This window comes from Arvicanthis niloticus, chromosome 12, assembly GCF_011762505.2.
Source record: "Arvicanthis niloticus isolate mArvNil1 chromosome 12, mArvNil1.pat.X, whole genome shotgun sequence".
NCBI lineage: Eukaryota > Metazoa > Chordata > Mammalia > Rodentia > Muridae > Arvicanthis > Arvicanthis niloticus.
Window position 1 is genome coordinate 21,526,599 of NC_047669.1, and position 20,947 is coordinate 21,547,545.

Sequence of the window (20,947 nt, forward strand, 5' to 3'; positions counted from 1 at the left end):
TAAACAAGCCTCTGGGCTGGGAGTGTCTTAACTCTCAATCATGAGGTGTTCTGAGCCAGCCAGCAGCTTCTTTCTTCAGCAGCTAAGACAAGCTTTCATAATGCTTGCCACCAGGCATGGTGGGACAGAGGAGACGGGCTTACGACAGTCATGTAGCATGCTGGTGATCTCAGGTTTTAGGGGTGCTGTTACAAAAACAAAAGCGAAGGGTATTCACTCCTTTCAATGGCGAGATTCTGACTCCTGCCTTTCCTCCCTCCCTCCACCCCTCCCAGTCACACTTTTATGAAGTGCAATGGATTAGGAAGATTGTCCCTTCCCCCCTCTTGCTTGGCAGTCTCTGCAAAACTGTCCTGGAGACATGAAGTGTTGTTATGTGCAGAAGAAAACATTGCTTTGTGGGGAAGGCTGCTTCTCACTAAACTGCCTGCCTCTCCTGCCTCCCATCCTTAATTTTATGAGGTGCAAACTAGGACCGGAGGCCTGGCAAGAGAGGGAACTGACCGTTGCTTCCTTTGTGGCAGATGAACACGTTCCTGCTAGCAGACCAGACTCTTCAGTCAGGAGACAGACTATTTCCTATAAACAAAGGTTCCCTTACAGAATGATGAAGCTTTAGAGCATGCAGTATTATGGTCGGCACTGATGCTCACTGCTTACAACCTGTTGCCACACAGGACTGCAGATAAAGAGGGTTTCTAGTGGAAAGACCATTTGTTTTCTATTCTCTATGTTCATCCTTCCCTTGAGTGCTAAAGCGTAGTTTGTTGCACAGAGGAAATGAACATAATTGTGACATTAGGGTGGGGCTGCTGCTTTGCTTACTGATCAATATCTATAATGCGAAATGGAATCATTATTTTGGAGACATCTCAAAGGAGCTGAGAGCCACATGTTCAGTCTGGGTGTGGTCTACTTTGTCTGCGACTGGGCTGTGAGCCACTCTGCAGGATTCTTCCCAGGTGTGTGGAATGGAGATTATCCCAAAATGCCAGCTGTCTATTTTTGCCATCCTGCATGCCAAATTCTTCCAGAGTGATTCTGCCCTGTCTTTCCAGGCCTGTTCTTGTCCTCCATGGATTTGGGCCAACCCAAGCGTCATGACAGTTGCCCAGCTGGGCTCAGAGCTGGTGCCCCACCACCAGGTGCTCCTGGCCTGAGCCCTTCTATGCTTCCCTCTGCAGGACAGCCCATCCAGTTTGCTCACTCCATCTGTGAGGCAGGCGTGGCTGAGCTTCACATCCAGGATGCCCTGCCAGAGGACCGTGGCACCTACACCTGCCTGGCTGAGAATGCCTTGGGGCAGGTCTCCTGCAGCGCCACGGTCACTGTCCAAGGTAGGATCTTTCAAGCCCGTTGCTAGATGTATTTCCCCCACCGATGTCTGTCTGCATTGAAGAAAGAATTTTATAGACCATAGGATTGCTGGCCCAAATCCAAGGAGTCAGTCTCTAAGCGGAATTGTGATTTCTGGCAGGCAGCTATGGAATCAGAGGGGCTGCTGAAACATCTAGGGACAAAGGACAGGATACACAGAAAGTCTTGAGCATAGGCGCACAGCGACCCACCTGATATCCCAGCACTAGGGAGCATGAGGCAGGGCAATCCTGATTTCCAGGCCAACCCAAGATATATAGAAAGCAAGACCCTGTCCCAAATGAAAGGAAGGAAAAAAGAAAGGGAAGTACGAAGAGGAGAGATGGGAAGCCTGACCTGACCCTGAAGGCAGGTAGTTGGAAGAGATGGTCTCTGGCAATCCCCAGTAATGAGAGTCTGTCCCCCACTGCAAGACTTCAGGAAGGGTATTCACGTGTAATTAACATGCAGGGGCCTCACAAGTGGCTCTGTGCCCTCAGGTGCTAGGGGTGAAGCAGATCCTGAAGAGTCACAGGGTTTTCCTCACCTATCCCGATCTTGCCTGCCCTTCCCCCTCCACGCTTTGTTTTCATCTATCACCAGCCTGTTGCCAAGCAATCTGATTATCACAGTCAGCCATTGATCCCCCAGCACTTAGTCCCCAGGAATCTGCAGGAATTATAGGTTCGAGACTGACCCTGCTGGGCTGTGGGCATTCTTGGTGGCTGTTTCTAAGAAGGGAAGGTGTCCAGGGTAAGCCTGGTCCCAACTTTCCTTAACTCATGGCTCCAGCTCCTAAGAGTGCCTGTGCCTTCTGGATGCTCAAACTGGGTAGAGTGTGCCTACCCTCCCTATCAGCCAAGCAGAGAACCACACCTCATTTCTTTTGTCCCCTCCCCACCCCCCAAAAAAATTCAGGCCTCACCAAAGAACCCTCTTGGAGTATGAGCAGCCACATTCTGGAAGACTTCATGAGATGGTGTGACAGAAAAGGGACAAAATGCCTTCTGCCTACTCTCATCTCCTCAGCTGTATCACCTCACAGAGACCCTCAGAGCTCAAGGCACAGTGTTGTCCCTGTTTTATACAGAAGGGTCTAATGACTTTGATGTCAGTGTAACTTGGACAGCACAGGGTAGTAGGTAAAGCTGGCTTCTGGGCCCAGGTCCTAGGACTGAGACCTAGATCACACCATAACTGGTCTTTCTCAGAGTACCCCTCCCCTGGCCAGAAGTTGGAGGCTAGCCACAAGGGGAGAAAGGGAGCTGTTCTTCCTAGGGCTCAGGGAACTTCTCCAACAGAGAATGTGGTCCACGTCTGCCCTGTGCATCCATCTGCCAGGAGAGACTTGGATTTCTCTGAGGAAATGCCTCTGTGTGGAGTCATGTGTGAACCAGTCTGCCCCTTCCTTCCAGGAAGCCTTCCACACTGGGGTCAGAGCTAGCAGTGTCCCGTGAGATCTTCTGGTACACACATGAAACCAACTTATCTCCATAGTTCTCATGGCATGGCTGCTGGGGGCCTCAGGGGGGACTTCCAGGGAAGCCCAGAAGTTCACAGCCTGGTGTTGGAGGCCCAAGACAGTGGCTCTCCCCTTTTTCCCAGAGGCTAGCCAGTCCTCAGTGGGCAGGAAAGTATTCGAATCATATGGCTTGGGCCACTTTACCCAGTCTTGTATTGACAGCTTCTTCTGATAGTCAGCTAATCCCATGTCTGCCTTCAATTGTTTGTGTTTAAGTTGGACTAGAGGCTCAGCTAACTCTCTCTCTCTCTCTGTCTTTCTCTGTCTCTGTCTCTGTCTCTGTCTCTGTCTCTGTCTCTCTCTCTCTCTCTCTCTTTCTTTCTCTCTCTCTCTCTCTCTCTCTCTCTCTCTCTCTCTCTCTCTGTGTGTGTGTGTGTGTGTGTGTGTGCCTGTGTCTGTGTCTGAGTCTGTGTGTGAATGTGTGTGTGTGGGGGGTCTTCAGATGAAGGATGGGGAACTCTGGGGTGCTCTCCTGACTCCAGGGTGTTGGTAGGGCTGGGGAGGGGTGCATGGTTGTCCATCTAAGTATGTCTCAAAGCAAAAGGAAAGAAGCTACAATGTAGCTCCATCAGGACCCCTGGATCTGCTGTCAGCAGCTCAGTGAGTGAGTGCCTTCCTGTGTGGGGGATCTGCTGGCCTGTCCAAGCCAGACTGAGGCTCAGAACCATAAATGGAAAACAAGACAGACACAACCACACTGGGGCCCAATGCAGACTTCCCTGCACAGGGCTGGCAGAGGAAGCCTGGCACAGTGACATTCTGGCACCCTGCCCCAAGGTGCTTTAGAGGTTCCAGGGCTGTATCTTGCACCACTGTCAGCTTTGGAGTTATTCTAACTTTCTTAGCAGCTGCTTTGGCTCCAGGCCCCCTGGGAGTTATTCGGGACGCATTCCCTCCTGCCTCAATTGCTGCTCTGTCCTGCCCTAAAGCTACCCTCAGTGTGGCATGGTAGAAAGTATGACTCCAAAGCCAGCTGCCTGGCCTGAATTCCATTCACCACTCTCTAGTCCTGCCACCTGGGTGTCAACTCTCCAGGCACCACCTTCCTCCCTCTATGTGACATGGGAGCCTCAGCACCTGGGGATTAAATAGACAGATTCTGCTTTGTCCACGGACCATGGAATGTGCCATGTGTGCTGTGATGCTGGGTGTCCAAACTTTAAACAAGAATATCCAAGGGTGTGTTTTTATGAAAGAATCAACCTACTGAAGTATTATCTGTGCTGGGTAAAGCACAAGGAGGAGTGGTAGTTCAAAGGTCAGCCTGGGCTACACAGCTCCAAGTGAGGAAACCGACTTCAGGCCGTGAACTCCTGTGCTGCACCTCAAGGCTCCGACCACAAGATGTCGCGGTGCGGCAGTGCATTACCCTCTACCTGCCATTATATCCTATGAGGAGCTAATTCTGCAGCCACCCTGCCACCATCCCACCACCCCCACCCTCGGTCTTTCTGAGACTTGAGCAAATTCTATGCTGAAGGGAAGACGTGGGGACTCTTTCTCAGCTCTTCAGCCTTTGGTCAACGTTTCACAGTCTTTCAGAGCACTGGCCCAGGACTCGGACCACTCTGCTTGTCTGTAGCTCTACTCTGAAAGCCCAGCTAGCTCCCACAGAAGTCACTTTCTCCCAGAAGCCTTCTCTCCTCACCTCAGAGTAAGCCCTGTTAACACCCTGCGTCCCTTGTTGCACCGACTTACCAAAAATCTTTGCTGAGTGCCTGCATTCATCTGGTCTGGGGACACTGTAAGACACAGGTCAGACGAAGGCCCCACCCTTGACCCGCTTGCCCTCTGATGGAGATAGAGGCAGCAGTCAAGACCCAGCTTAACATTGAATGCCAATACATGCTCCTGAGGAAATGAATAGAGGTCTGAAGATGTCGCTCTGTGTTTATCTGCCATCCTTACATCCCTGGGCTGGATGTGGTTCTAGGCAGGCAGCAGGCAGCAGGCAGCACAGCAAGTACTCAGACCCTGGGGGAGGAGCAACACCAGCCTACTCAAGATGCCCACTGTGGCTGAAGCCAGGTGGACAGACTGGAAGAACATTGCCAGAAGGAGTTGTGTCCTGCACGACCCCAGGGATTAGGGAATATTGCTCTGATTGCTTGTTTAAGCATCTGCAGTCTTCCTGTCGGGAGACCGTTGTCCTCCTGATATTGTATTTAGCACAGGGTCTGTCCTGTGAGCCCCTGAGAGCAGGTGAGCAGTGACTGAGCGAACAATGAGGTGGACGAGCCTTTCCCACATGCGGGGAGTCATTATGTCATCTTCCCCAGATCTCAGTACTCTAGTGTGTTTTTATGAGACCTGTGAATTAGCTCTCAACAGCCCCTCAATAGATATGCCTGTTCCCCCATTATTAACCAGGCAACATATCCTTTCCTCCCCATCCAAAATGGATGAATCCAAGTTCCTGTAGTGTCCTGGAAGATCTAGAAACAGTTAATAACTCCCTGTATTATCAGGTCTGCGTCCTGGGCAGGAGTCTTCCTTAGGCTAAGATATTTTCAAATTACACCCGCCCCCCACACACACTTACACACATAAACGCATAGTATCTATGTCAAGGCTAAATTCTAAAGCAACAAGATGAATTACTAATCTGCTAATTGTACCTATTTTGACATAGTTTCTCCACTAATGGTTTGTTAGTTTAAGTAAAGGCATGCTGAGCCTGTAAGGGGTACCTAAGGACATAAAATGTGGGTTAGGTAAAAAGAAAAATCTGTGATGTGAAATATATTTTATGAGAACATTTATTTGCTGGAGGACTTGCAGGAAGAACAGTTCCTAGTGAGGAAAACAGGCCCCTCAAAGGCAACCAAGTTCTTGGCTCTGAACACCTAGGAAGATGCTGCTCCCAGCCTCCTCCTCTGCTCATCCCAACTATGCACATGTAACTTAGACTTTATATCATCTGTCTGCTGACAAAAGTCATGGACCCTGCCCTCTGTCGGCCGAGCACACTGGCAACCTTTCTAACCCTTATGCCGGCTAAAGAGAGTCCTTGAAGGAGGGGAAGCAGCATTGTCTGTAGGCTGCTTTTTAAAGCTGTCCTGAGAACCTTGGTTCACCGAGCATCTGCTCACAGCCTTTGAAACTCAAGCTAAGCCATGAGTTAAGTGGAGTCAGTGTATCCCAGGATTTTCATTTTCTACAGACTGGGGCCTTCACACTGCAAGGAGGCTTGCAGGCCAGGATGTGTCCTGGTACAGAGCTCGGAACTGGAGCCTTGCTTTACTAAATAGACAATTATAGAGGCTCATAACTGCCCAGTTTTACAGCCCTTTGTAGACCATAGGCCCCCATTTGCTAACTCACAGATCTTGACCAAAAATACTGTCCAGAATGAAAGCCTTGTGTCCCAGTGGCAAAATGTGCCCCAGTTAGAACAGCACAAACAGCAGTGTGGTTTCCAGGCCTCGCTGGCAATGAACTCCATGGGCTGGCTATTGTGCCTGCCTGTTTAGAGTGTGATTATAACTTCTAAGACCTTAAGAAGGCTGGGGTGGAAGTGGTCCCTGCCTCTCATCTAGCAGCCCGTCATTACTGGTCAGATCTTTTTGGAGATGCCATGTGTCTTGCCCCTTTTGCTCTCTTCCTTGCACATGTTTTCCCATTTGCTTCTTCGGTTCTGAGAAGTCAGCAGGAGGAAGAAAGGCCAAAAATGCCATCAAAGCAGTCCTCCAGCTGACTGACTTTCCAAGAAGGCTCTGGTCGGCTTAGGGGACAGACTTTTGTTGAAAGGGAATTCAAATACCTCCCCAGGGATTTACAGCTTGCCAAGTACCCTGGAAATGGGAAGGGACTGGGCTGCCTTCCTGCAAGGCCAAGAAACCAAGCCCTGGAATGTGAGAGAGGAGGCACTGGTCCCTGATGCAGGGACCACACTGCATTCTGAGTACCAAGGAAAAGAAGGGGGGAAGATTGGCTCATAATATAGATGCCCTCAGTTGGAGCTTTATTTAATTTCCATAGAATAGCAGGGTTGAGAGGGAATCCAGTTTGCTGTGGGAATGGCATTTTTGCATTGCCATAGCTAAGGAAATGGTTCATCTTCAAGGAGTAAAGAGATCCTTTAGTAGATCCAAGATGAAGCCTGGCATGTTCATTGAACACACATTTTTGGATCCCTAAACTCGGGGCTTTGGAGAGCAGCAGGCTGGTCAGCAAAAGTTGTCCAGTGGTGGGGGGGTAGGGTTGATGATGGTTTTAAGAAATTCGGAATCACGTTGGGTTTTTTTGTTTTTTGTTTTTTTTTTTCCTACTAAACTCATAGAAAGTTGAGGAAGGACGGTTTAAGGGGAAAAAAGGAAATTTGTTAGAGTGTAGCAAGAGACATTGCAGCCAGGACTGCCACCTAGACAAAGGCTGTAGAAGGCTGGTTATACCAGATCCAGGAGGAGCCAAGGGCTTTTCTGGCTCATGTTTAAGGAGCAGCTGGTACTGCTTATTGCACTGGACCAGGTGGGTCTACAACACAATGAGCTGCTTTATCCTGTGGGTGCTGAATTTTCTCTGAAGTTTTCCAGAACGTTGCATTTGTTCTTGAACTGAAGTCACCATTGGTTGGGGTTTTTTCAAGGGGGAGCTCAGAAAGGAAAAGTATACTTGTGTACTTCCTGACTCCCCAGGGCTGAAGTGCCTCTCACACGCCTTTCATCTGTATGGCATCATTTTTGCATGTTTCTGAGCTATTTTATCAGCAGTTCATCCTTGGCCGTATTTCCTGTCCTCTCTAGTATGACCTGAGTCTGTACCTTCTCTCAGGGGAACAGTGACAGTCAGTTCAATGGGGGGAACATGGAACCAAAAACCAGAGCAACAGATAAATTCACCTCGGGCAGTTAGTCTTAGACTAGTGAGATGTGGAGCTGGCACTTTTAGACTCTAGAAAGGCAGCCTCTCCTCTCCGGGCTTGCTCTCAGCGGGAGCAGGAAGCACCGCTATGGGAAAAGCCGGGGGTATATATTTAGTCTAGCCCCACTGGAGCTAGATACAGGGCATCCGCCCCTGGCCCCAGTTCACTCCCTTGGAGTCTGTGTACTGAGGGAGGCCAGTGCCCGCCTTCCAGATGAGGAAGGCTGGAGCTCTCTCACCCCTGAGGCTGGCTTCCTATTGTGGCCTCAAAGCAAGACATTCCCAGAGTACTGAACCTCTGAGCTAATAGCAGTCCTGGGCATGGGCACATGTATTTGGGTAGTGTCTTAGTTAGGGTTTTACTGCTGTGAACAGACACCCTGACCAAGGCAAGTCTTATAAAGGACAACATGTAATTGGGGCTGGCTTGTAGGTGCAGAGGTTCAGTCCATTATCATCAAGGCAGGAGCATGGCAGCATCCAGGCAGGCATGGTGCAGGAGGAGCTGAGAGTTCTACATCTTCATCTGAAGGCTGCTAGCAGAGTACTGGCTTCCAGGGAGCTAGGATGAGGGTCTTAAAGCCCACACCACAGTGACACACCTTCTCCAACAAGGCCACACATACTCCAACAAGCCCACACACCTACTCCAGCAGGGCCACACACCCTGGGCAGAGTATATACAAACCATAACAGGTAATATTTGGGTGACCTGCCCTATTCTTAGATCCCCAGAGAGAAAGCAAGAAGCTTGATCCAGTCTCTTGTGTTCTCATGCCTCTTGGCCCACTGCAGCCCTGGGGAGTCAGGAAGGCCACCTTCCTCCCTTGAATGGGAGTTTGCTTGCCCAGGGTCTTGTCAAGAACTCTTCTGGCTTTGCCTCCACAGCTGCTGTTGATTGACTCTGCTCAATCAAAACAGCCAGTGGGATCTAAGAAGGCAAATTGTTTGTTTATATACTGACTGGTGTTAAATACCGTTGTAGGCTCTTTTGAGACGGGCCTTGAACTCACTGTGTAGTTGAGGCGAATGAATCTGAATTCCTGATCCTCCTGCCTCTCTCTCTGGACTGCTGGGCTCCATGGGCATGCACTATTATGCCCAGCTTTATGTGGTTCTGTGTGTTGAACTTGGATTAATTTGTGCACTCTGCCAACGGAGCTACACCCCCCAGCCCCACAGCTGTTTGGACAGTTTCTTTGAGTCATCTGAAAGTCCGGCAGTGGTGCCATGTATACAGTACATGCTATACTCATCTGTGCTGTGTTTTAGGTGCTGGTAATAATGAACATACACAGTCCACCTTTTGCCTGACTGGTCTCTTCTCTGCTTTTTCTCAGCTGTCCAAAATCTGCTTTATGAATGAGCTGCAATGTGCTGTCCTCTGTGTCACTGTCACAGCTTGCTATGGTCAGCCCTGGAGAGTGCTGGTTCCCTTTGGAGAGGCATCTATGGCGTGCCTTGCTTGTCTTCAGGAGGCCTGGGCGAGCTCCATCCTGGCCATTCTCTGGCTGCATGGCCCATCTTAACACATCCTGGGCTCACTCTAAGTACAGTGGGTAGTGGTTTGGGACTGAGGATCCAGGAAACTAGTTCAGGCTTCTTTTGCTCATGGTGTCTAAAGGAAGCCACTTACTGAGAACCCAAGGCCCTCCCTGTTGTCTTAGCCCCATTACAGCCTGTGTTCATTGGAAGGTTGGCCATTTTCTCACTCCAGGAAGAGCTTGGGTTTATTAATTACTGTTCACTGGCCTGAATTCAGGATCATCATATCCCGCGTGATTTACCCCACACCTGCTGGAGGGATTCAGAACCAACAGAAATGCCAACCTGCAGGCTGGAGAGCAAATTCCCAACATTCTATTCTTCTTTCCGTTGTCCCTGTAAAACTAAAGAGAAGAAAGAGCAGTAGCCATTCTGGACCCAAAGCCTTAGCTGGTTCCTCTGACTCCTCTCTTAAGGAAGTGCAGCAAAGTTCCATTAATTTACTTTGAGATCTGTCCCATGGTGTCTCTAAGCATGACATCACAGAACTCGCTTTGGGCCACTTAAAAACAAACAAGTCAAACCGTAATCGGCAACGAAGGCTCAGGATCCACGGCTTCTTAGGATACTGATAGGTCCAGGTCCACTGTGTGACTCCAGGCAGGCAGGAGTCAGTCAAATTCTCAGGAGATGCCTACAAATTCCATTGATAATGAGTGTGGACAATGTGGATTTGGGGTTCAACTTGAGATTTTCAACTTTCTATCGGTGTGAAAGCCATTTGATAGAAACCCACTTCAAATTTTAAATTTCGAATTCAAGCATTTCCTGAGCTAGCAGCGTGAGCAATGGTAAGGAGCAGAAAGACCTAGTGAGCATTGTGACCCCAAGATCAAACTACCAGTCAGTCCCCCATAAGCTGTGTCGCTGAGCTGCCATACTCTGCAAGGCTGGTTCACCAAATGCATTTCCGGCTTATGACACTTTGTTGCTTATAGTAGCCTTATAGGAAACCACTCTAAGGTGAGCAGCACTGTGGCTATACATATTGTTTTCTCGTTCTGTCTTCAAAACTCCCTGAAGCCCTGAGACAACCCTAGAGACAGGAGAGAGTGTGCAGCTTCAGGTATAGGCAGAGACCTATTTATGCTCCAGATCTGGCTCCAAGTCTCAGGTTTCCGCCTGTGCTGGCCTGTTTGTTGTTGTTTTGTTTTTTATCTAGTTGCCACAACCTCTCTCATCCAGAGAGGCAGTAACCTCAACTGAGAAAATGCCACCATAAAAATCAATCTGTAGATAATTGATGTCTAGAGAGCCCTGCCCACTGTGGGCAGTGCTACCCCTAGGCAAATGGTCCTGGATGGAATAAGAAAGCACACTAAGCCAGCCATAAGAACAAACCAGTAAGCAGCGTTTCTCCACAGCCTCTGCTTCAATTCCTGCTTTGAGTTCCTGTCCTGACTTTCCACAGTGATGGAGTACAACCTGAGAGTTATACACTGAAGAAGAAAAAAAAAAAAACTTTCCTTCCTAAATTGTTTTTGGTCATGTTATTTTATCACAGCAATAGAAACCTAAGACATGGGGCTGGAAAGATAGCTCAGCAGTTAAGAGCACTGACTGGTCTTCCAGAGGTCCTGAGCTCAATTCCCAGCAACTACATGGTGGCTCACAACCATCTGTAATGTGATCGGCTGCCCTCTTCTGGTATGTCTGAAGACAGTGACACTGTACTCACATACATACATACATACATACACCTTAAATTGAAAGAAAGAAAGAAAGAGAGAGAGAGAGAAAGAGAGAAAGAGAGAAAGAGAGAAAGAGAGAAAGGAGAAAGAAAGAAAGAAAGAAAGAAAGAAAGAAAGAAAGAAAGAAAGAAAGCAAGCAAGCTAGCTAAGACACAGGTCCAGGGCACAGCGCAGGCCTTAGATCCAGCAAGCTGCCATGTTGGGGTGCAGCTCTTGCCCCCCCATCCCTCATCCCCTTCTTAGCTCCCAGGGCAGGTTGGGTGGTGTAAACTGATCTCTAGACTCCAGCAGCCAGAATCCAGAGTACTGTGGCTTTCCCAGAGCCCTGGGTGAGAGAGCAGGCAATAGGAAGAATTGAGAGAGAATGACCCAGCCTGAAAGAGCAGACAGCCGCCAGCAGAAAGGTGAGCAAGCTGGGATTTTGGATGTTCCTGTGGTACCCAGAAGGAGTTCCAGTCCATCTGTATGGAGCTCCGTGGCTTGGGCTGTGAGGCAGGCAGAGATGCAGGAACAGGGAGTCCTCTGCAGAGGGGAAAACATTTTGTCCTCAAGCCCTCTCAGTCTGTGCAAGACAGGAAATTCCTCAACCCTCCAGAGGCAGCCAGCTTTCCTGACCACGGCAGCCCAGGCTACATGAGGTAGATCTGTGTGTTTCCAATACAGGCTCCCTAAGTCTGCTGTCACAACCTCCTGCCAATATTCCACCGGCAGCTGTGCTCCATCAAAAGACAATTCCTGAAATGGGGGCAGGGACCAAGAACACTACCTGGTGGCCAGAGGCGGGACAGGCGTTTCTGTCTCAGTTGGTCTTGTGTGCCTGCTCTCTGCTGCAGCCACTCCAAGGAAGCTTTATTCTGACCTTTATTCAACCCTCTGAGCCTTATCCCTCCATGGTCCCAGAGCCTGGACTGGGAGAGCTTTGCTTTTCTGTGGTCACAGATAAAAATTAACATGTTGTGAACTGGGCCTTAACCTGGTAGAGAAAACACCCTGGAGACTATCCCCAGAGTCCTAGGGTTTGAAAGAAAGTTTGGAATTTGTTTCCCTATGGTAGTGGAGACCCAAAGTACTAGAGTCCTCCCTTGAAACTTTGATTTTAAATTAGAGATGTTCCATTGTATTAGTCTGGTTTCTGTTGTAACAAAATACCCAAAGATGGATACTTTGTAAAATAAAGGCGTTTTTCTTAGTTCCTAGCTCTAGAGGGCAGAAAGCATGGCACAGCTCTCTGCAGAGGTGAAGACCAAAGTTTCATGCTCTGTCCTGTTGTGACTGAGAAGCGTACATGTGATAGCATGTGCCGAAGACCACCAGTGCAGGTTCCAGGCTCACTTTAGAACACCACTCTCACATGAACTAATCCAGTTCTATGAGACCCAATTCACTCTTGAGAGAACTGACCCAGCCTCTTGAGAAAGACTAATCTTTCACAGGGGTGGTATCTCCATGACCCAATCACCTCTTGGAGGACTCCCTTCTAGTACCTCCATATTGAGAGTGAAATTTCACAGCCCGAGCTGCCCCACGCTTGGGGGCCAAAAATGTTGAGGACCGCTCTATCAGTGTTTGAACCCGCACTGCCAAAAGCTTTGGGGGCTAAGTTGTTAGAGCCCGCACTGTCCCAAGCTGCTTCAGTCCGCAGGTCGGAGTTCAGCAAGAGAGAGAGGACGGACTCGAAGAATGGAGACCAGACAGAGTGTGATTCAATCCCGTTTATTCTTCAGTCTCTCTTCCTAGTCCAAGTCCCAAGCCTTGAGTTCCTAGTCCCTAGTTCCTAGCACCTAATCCTAGTTCCAGTTGCTAGTCTCTTTCCCAGTTCCAAGTTCTTTCTCCAAGTGCCAAGACTCAAGTGCCTATTACCTAATAATAATTTCTTCTGAGTTCTCTAGTCCAAGTGTCTTCTTCCTCAGTGCCTAATTCCTACTGATTTCTTCTGTCTGCCTCTCACTTTTATATGTCTCACTTCTAAGCCACGCCTTTAAGTCATGCCCTTAGGTCTTATCTCTAAATCTGATCTCTAAGTCACGCCCTTAAGTCACACACCTTTAAGTCTTACACACCCAAGGGAAAATCCTGGGTATCTAACACAAGATGTTATCAGAGTGTGCTCAGCTGTTGTAGGCTGTTGTAATCAAGTCTCTTGTCAGGGTATATGGCTCAAGATGGCTGCAAGGATGATAGCCGCCTTCTGTCGGCTCCCCACAACTGTGACTCCCAAGGAACATGTAAAACATTTGCCAATCTCAGACCCTGATTTGATACTGAGCACTACAAACAGAAAGCAATAGTTTGTTGTTGTTCACCCTGAGTTTTAGTTCAAACCATAGCACCTGCCCTACCAATCTTACTCCTTATAGTACCAGAAAGAGACAACAGCAAAAAGCTACCAGACAGGCTAGACATTGGGCAGCCTGGGGCTTGCCCTGCATGTTAAGCAGACAGCGTCTTACCTCCTGGAAACTGGTTGAAGCCAGCTTGGGGGACTATGGCAAGAGTACAGAAAAACCCTTCTGTGAAAAGCTATCTCCTCAGAGAGCTGAGAGGGAGGAGGTGGACCAAGACCTCTGGGTAGAGAGCTGCCCTGGTTTTCCTCCTTTATTAGCTAGCACGCTACCTTTGTCTCTTTCCCAGATATTACTGAAGCATTATGAAGGTCCAGTAAGCTGCATGTATTTTAAGAGTTTAACTTAAATGGGTTTTGTCAGACATGTTAATATCTGTGAAACATTTGCCCTGACCTAAAAAGTGAACATTTCTGTTTCTCGTGAGCATTCCTTACTGCTCTCTTCTAGTCCGTCTCCCATGCCCTGCTGCAGGCACCCACTGCTGTGCTTTCTGTCTCTCTAGTTTGGGGTGTGTGTGTGTGTGTGTGTGTGTGTGTTTGCACGCATGTGTGTGTTCATGTGTGTGTATATGCGTGTGTGTGTGTGTGTGTGAGAGAGAGAGAGAGAGAGAGAGAGAGACAGACAGACAGACAGACAGACAGACAGACAGACAGAGACAGAGAGAGGCTGCAGGATGAATCCAGTGCTTTACTACACACGGGCGAGACTGTTGCTTCATCACTGAGTCACATCCCACCCTGTAGTTTTTGCTTTGTTTAGCTGAGACATGATCTTACCTAAGCTGGCCTCAAACTCACCATTCTCTTGCCCCTTTGGTGTAGGGATTATAAGTGTGTGTTGCTATATCCAGCTTTAGTTTTTTTTTTTTTTTTTTTCAAGAAAAGGAGGAGGAAGTGGCCTTGGGAGTATAGGTTGGTAGTAGCATATGTGTTTATGTATGAGATCCTGGATTTGATACCCAGCACCAAGAACAAGGGGTATGAAGGGGTAGAGAGGAGAATAAAGAAGAAGGGAGAGAATTATCCATCTGCTTACTGTAAGTGTTGTATGCATATATCATGTCTGGCAAGATTAAGAAGAAACTGAACATTGTTTACTTCTGGGGAGACAGTGCCAGGGAGCCAGGTTGGGAGGGAGGGTGACTTTACACAGACCCTTTGGTATCTTTTGGATTCTGTGCCACATGAATGTATCACTTAATTAAAAAGAGTAAAAAGAATTTAAGAGGCAAAAGTCTTCATGAAGATGCTCAGTATGAGCTTCCTCGCTGAGGTCTTTCGGAGGAACCAGAACTTGTTTGCACAGGACTCTGTGAAACTGTTTAGTCTCTGCTGTCAGGCCAGAGCATTGTCGTGTCTGGCAGTGACAGGGGACATAAGTTGTTCCCAGTGATCTCCAAGAGCCTCTCAACATTCATCAGACCTGGCTTCAGCACAGATATGGCATCTAGTGTGTTTGTGGAGTGCCTGAATGTTTCTCTCCTGTGTTTATTCCTACCACACAGAAAAGAAAGGTGAAGGAGAGAGGGAACACCGGCTGTCCCCAGCTCCCAGCAAGCCCATTGCACCCGTCTTCCTGCAGGGCCTCTCCGACCTCAAAGTCATGGATGGAAGCCAGGTCACTATGACAGTCCAGGTGTCAGGTCTGTCCAGATAGCTCTCTCCTTGGGGTGTATAAGAGAGATCATGTGGCAATGGGTATTGTTCCTAGATGCCCAGAAAACCACCATGGATCCATGGGCAAGGGGTACAAGTCTCTTGCCTTCTCTCTTCTGCTATCTGGGTAGTATTTTGTAGATTCAGGGTTATGTGGTCCAGGGGAAGAAGATGATCAAGTTTAATGTGGCCAGTTCCAATTGAATGCTTAGGAGGTTTGTTTGATTGTTTTGGGTATTGTTTTTGTTTTTGTTTTGTTTTGTCATTTGGTTGGTTTGGTTTGGTACTAGTTTGATTTTGTTTATTTGTTTATTTGTTTATTTATTTATTTATGTTTGAATTTTTAAAGAGTTTCACCCCCTTTTTAAAATTAGTACATGTTCTCTGTGGAAAGTAATGGGTTTCACAATTACATTTTATTCAAAAGCATTATGGATGGACTGACTTTAACTATATTTAGTCACTGCCTTTCCTGGCCTCCCACCACCCCCTTCCATTTCCCAAATAGTGTCCCTTCCAGTTTTGAGTCCTATGAGTAATAAAACAGGGATATCTAGTATGTCCCCTCTTAATCTACATAGTGAGTGAAATCCTAGCAAAAGCCATACAGCAAGAGAAAGAAAGAAAAAGATTGCAGGTAGGAAATGAGGAATTCAAATTATCCCATTTGCAGACACTATAAGCCTATACTTAAAGGACCATAAAGATTTTCTAGAATCTTTTTTGTGAGGACCTCTCGAGTCTCAGACACTCTTTGAGTTGCTTTAGTGAGACCTTAAGGTAGAAAGGAGATGATCAGAGGCTCTTCTAAAACAGACAGAGAAATATGGCTTGCACCTAGACCGAGCTCTCCTGGCCCTTGCTGAGGGTGGCAGGAGAAGCTCACAAAGTCCCAGCTCCACACTTGTGACAGAGTAGACATGAGCACCTTTGGATGTATCTGTGGTTCTTGGTTCCTAGCAGTGCCTCTGAAACCTGGGGGTAGCCATCTCTGGCTTTCTCTTCCCTCTAAACCTGTAAACGTAATAAATATAAACTGTGAGAGGACCCGAGGACTTGTCCTTCAGAGGATGAAGGCTCTTTCCATGATACTCCCAGACAGAGGCTTCACAGAGACATCCAATTGGAAGAGTTAAGAGATATTCTTCACATGGCCTCCAGGCATGTGGAGTCTGACCCGTGGAGACAGATGGCCATCTGCTCACTCTTATGTCTCCCCAGGGCCCTCATCCCTCTGGAAGCAGAGCCTCGTGGTCAGCTTTCAGATCTAAAGAAGCTCTCACATGGTCATTGAGCTCTTCTCCCAAAACATTCCAGAAGCATATAGCCTGGCACTGCTACACACTGAGAACCATGTTTAGAAATCCTCTGCAAGCTGAGGTCCTGGGACATTAGTGGCAGCCCAGTGCTTATGGAGCTCTTTCTAGTGACCGCCTGCAGGGGAGCTGCCACAGAGTCTCTATGTGAGGCAAGGCGGGGCTGAGAACACCTTCAGGGTTAGATGCCCTCTTTGTGCTCTAAGCCATTCTGAGGGCAGCTAGCAAAGATTAGATTGACTCAGTTATTCCTCCTAACAACCCTATAAGGCAGGGTGTGTAAGGAAACTGAGGCTGAGACATTGGTAGCCCAGTATTAGCATTTTAAGTGCACAGTTGCTTCCTGGCTAGGGGTGTTCCTCCCTGACAGTCTCCTGTTGCTCCTCTGTGTTCAGGGAACCCACCGCCAGAAGTCATATGGCTTCACGAGGGAAATGAGATCCAGGAGTCAGAGGACTTCCACTTCGAGCAGAAAGGTGGCTGGCACAGCCTGTGTATCCAGGAGGTGTTCCCCGAGGACACGGGCACATATACCTGTGAGGCCTGGAACAGTGCTGGGGAGGTCCGCACCTGTGCCATACTCACTGTGCAAGGTGAAGCTGGGCTGCTTTGAGGGGGTCAGGGTACAACTTCTGCCAAAGCCACTTAGAGGTGAGGGACACACAGCAGACTACTCCAGTCCCGCTGTAGCTCCGAGGGAGATTACTGTCTCCATCGCAAGCTCTCGCAGAATGGGGCTTCCTTCCCTGCTCTCTGAGGTCCCTGCTCTTTCTGGGCTGCTGCTAAGTTAGATGGAGTGCTGAGGGGAATCCATAATAGACTTAATTTGGCATTGATGGTTTGGGATATAATTTACAGTTTATGAGTCCTTTTTCCTGCAGAAACCTCCTTTTCAAGAGGAAAGGTGGCTAAGCACATACAGTAACAGTAACAGTAACAGTTCTCATCGGTCACATCCGATGCAGATCATGAACACCAAGCCTAGGACCCCATATTATCAGGGCTTATACAAATTCATATTAGTTCTATCCTCTGATAATATAACCAAGGCAGATTTGCAATACGGATGTATCTACACACCCAGTCCAAGTACCTTCTAGACCACTTGTTCTCTGGTAACACACTGTCTTCCAACACTTTACCATCGTGAAGAATGGAGTGGATGCCAAGCTCCATGCTGAAGGGCCTCCGTCTCTATTTTTCCCCATTGCCTCCTTCCAGAGCCTCATGATGGCACCCAGCCCTGGTTCATCAGCAAGCCTCGTTCGGTGACAGCCTCCCTGGGCCAGAGTGTCCTCATCTCCTGCGCCATAGCTGGAGACCCCTTTCCCACTGTGCACTGGCTCCGGGACGGCAAAGCCCTCTCCAAGGACAGTGGCCACTTTGAGCTGCTCCAGAATGAGGACGTGTTCACCCTGGTTCTAAAGAACGTGCAGCCCTGGCATGCAGGCCAGTATGAGATCTTGCTCAAGTGAGTCTGCCTTGTCCTGCCAGCCATTCTCACCCCCTCCCCCACCCTCAGACTCTCCTCACTCTTAAGCCAGGACTGGGAAGCCAGAGGAAGCAGCAGCTGATGCAGGTTTATTGAGTTTATATCTCTGTAGGTCCAAGGATGACAGCTTTATTTGGTGATGGCCTTCCTACTGACAAAGTCCCAGGGTGGCACAGGGCATCATATGAAAGAGGCAGAGAACACACATGTGACCTTTCTCTGTTTCATCTTTACAGCCGCTAGTATTCAATCACAGGGATTCCAACTGATTGATTACCTAGTGTTAGATTTTTCCCAAGGACTCACCTCTAAATATATGGCTGGGTTAAGTTTCCACCTTCTCTATACCTCACAATAGACATTAAATTTCAATACATGGACCTCAAGGGCACATCCTTCCAGACCACAGCAGCTAAGAATTGGAAGCATCTTAGAGATAGTTTGAACCTTTGGTGCCTTTTACTACCCATTTTAGGAAATCACACACCATCATTCTATATGGTTTTTGGTTAGAAATGAGCCTCCAAGTAAAACCTTTATTCAAGAAGTGAAGAACCAAGAGTCCATCCTTTGGTAAAAAGCATATCAATGGATTTCATATATTATTATTCAACTGACATGGGGGGTGGGATGGGAAAGGGTTGGAACTCAGTGGTTAAGAGTACACACGGCTCTAGCCCAGGACCCCAGTTCTGTTTCTAGCACCCACACTGGACAGTAACTCTAGATCCAGGGGACCTGATGTCCTTGTCGGCCTCTGGAGACACCTGTACTTACTTCATATACTGATACACAGACATGAGCACATACATATAATTAAAAGTAGATGCAGGATGTAGCATGCTTGCCAGGATGTACAAGGCCCTGAGTTTGATCCCCAGAACTGAAAAAAAAAACATTCAAAAATAAGTCTTAAAATATTTTTTAATTGCTACAGGGAAGAGCATGGTGCACACTTTTAATCTTAGCACTTGGCAGGTGGCTTTCTATGAGTTCGAGGTCAGGATAAAAGACTCTGAAAAGAGTCAGAGGTTGTTTTGTCTCATTTCAGGGTTCAGTCCATAACAGAGAGTAGGTCACAGCAGCAGCAGTTCTAGGCATCTGCAATCAGGAAGCAGAGGGAGAGAACCATCAGTGCTCAGCTGCTTTTCTCCTTTGTATTCAGTCCAGGCCCCCAGCCCAGGGAACGGTGCTGGCCAGGTCTTCCCAATCAGTTAACCTCATACAGACAATCCCTTACAGGTCGGACAAGAGGCTTGTCTCTTAAGTAAGTCTAGATATTGTCAAGTTAATAATATTAGCCATCACGAGTAATAAAAAAAATAAAATTAAAACAACCACAGGGAGATTACTTTTCCCTATTAAAACACTCCATCTCCTAAAATCCTAAGTGAAGCCTAGTTGATGGACAGAATGCCTTCTCTGAGGCCTAAGACTGGCATAAGCACCTTCCCTGCGTATGTGAGGTTGTGGCATATCCTGAGTGTGGTTAGACACAGCCACAGTAGGTGCCTGAGGACCTGGTCACTTCCTTCCTGAACTTTATCAGCTCTCCATACTGAGGCCGTCACTCAGGATCCCCTCTGCAAGGTACGTGCTACGGCTTTTGCTGAGATTGGAATCCTGTACCTAGAATAATTCTGAGCGTGTGCTTTTTACTCACATCCGCTAGCTGTTTGCTTAAGGAGCCAACCCCAAATGCATAGGTGAATTTTTTAAAATACCCTTTTTAAAAAGAAAGCTGGGCTAGAGAGATGGCTCGGTGGTTAAGAGCACTAACTGCTCTTCCAGAGGTCCTGAGTTCAATTCCCAGCAACCACATGGTGGCTCACAACCATCTGTAATGGGATCCGATGCCCTCTTCTGGTGTGTCTGAAGGCAGCGACAGTGTACGCACATACATAAAATAAATAAAATCTTGAAAAAAGGAAAAGAAAGAAAGCTATTATCTCTTAGAGATCTTTGGGTCTGTTCAGAAGTTCTGCCCATACAATCAGAGCTCCACTGCTCTGAATTAAACATAGGACTCTCTTACAAATACATGTTGTCCCGTTCCTATCAGCCATATGCCTAGACGGTGTCAATGGACTCTGCCTTAGGCGTAAAGTCGTTATCAGGAGGAACAAATCTGCCTCCATGATGAGATGTCTAGATGTCTTGTTCACTAGGTCAGTCCTAGGGGAAAAGTGACTAATGTGACAATACTTTCTTATGAAGGGACAATACTTTGAGACTACGCTTGTATTAATCAACTAGATAACCTATAAGAGATAGGTGTGTGTGTGTGTGAGAGAGAGAGAGAGAGAGAGAGAGAGAGAGAGAGAGAGAGAGATTGATTTTGTTTGTCTGGTTTGGTTTTATGAGATACAATCTCATACTGCCCAAGAGGCCTCGAACTCAGTATATATATCCTCGAACTCCTGATTCTCCTGTTTCCATCTCCTGGCTTTTTGTGAGATTTTGAAGCAAAAAGAAAGACTGTGTTGGCCAGTGAAAGAGGAGTTGGCTGTTAAATAAGCCAAGAGAGAAGGAGGTAGAAAGCACAAAGCAAAGATCTATAGGAAGTTTGCCAGGCCATAGAGGGGGTTACACTGGAAGGGCAAAAGGCAGACTGTCTGGGACCAGCTGGGGACAGTCATAAAGTGTAGACTATCCAAGCTGGAAGAGAATGCAGAAATTATCTAGTCTTTCCATCTAATAATGAGAGACACCGAGGTCTCAGGTCATTGACTTGCTCATGGCCACGAGCTGAGCCTAACTAAGTTCGAGCCCTTGTCTTTTGACTTCCATCAGATGTTCTTCCATTCTTGCAGCCTATCATTAGAAGTGTCTTTCCATGCACTGGGAATTAGGGGACATGGGAATTCATGCTAGCCTCTTCATGCATCTCTTGCCCTTTTCTTCCCAAAGTCTAGATTCCTTATTCCTCCGGGAGGCCGTTGCTTTGGCCTTGGCTCTGTCCCCAGCACAAACCAAGCAAGTCAGTGGAAATTTCTCCTGAGGAGTGCATGCCAGGCCTGCCAGGGACCTCGCTCCCTCTCACTTTTTTTTGTCTTGACAGAAGTCAGACGTAGCCCATGGAAGAGGGTCTTCCAAGAAGGAAGGCTGGGGAAGTGGGGCTGGGAGACAACCAAGGGGTCCAGTCTGTTCCTGCCAACATGG

General features: G+C 47.9%; 1 protein-coding gene across 3 annotated transcripts in view; it reads left to right on the forward strand.

The window, feature by feature from the left end:
* The window catches only part of Mylk (myosin light chain kinase), a 254,873-nt gene that overhangs the window by 148,379 nt on the left and 85,547 nt on the right, over positions 1-20,947 (forward strand). For all 3 annotated transcript variants that reach the window (XM_034514936.2, XM_076942877.1, XM_076942876.1), the window contains exons 11-14: positions 1,185-1,337; positions 14,827-14,964; positions 16,689-16,886; positions 17,515-17,764. In XM_034514936.2, the coding sequence (XP_034370827.1) occupies positions 1,185-1,337; positions 14,827-14,964; positions 16,689-16,886; positions 17,515-17,764 (739 nt within the window). The remainder of the gene's footprint in view (positions 1-1,184; positions 1,338-14,826; positions 14,965-16,688; positions 16,887-17,514; positions 17,765-20,947) is intronic.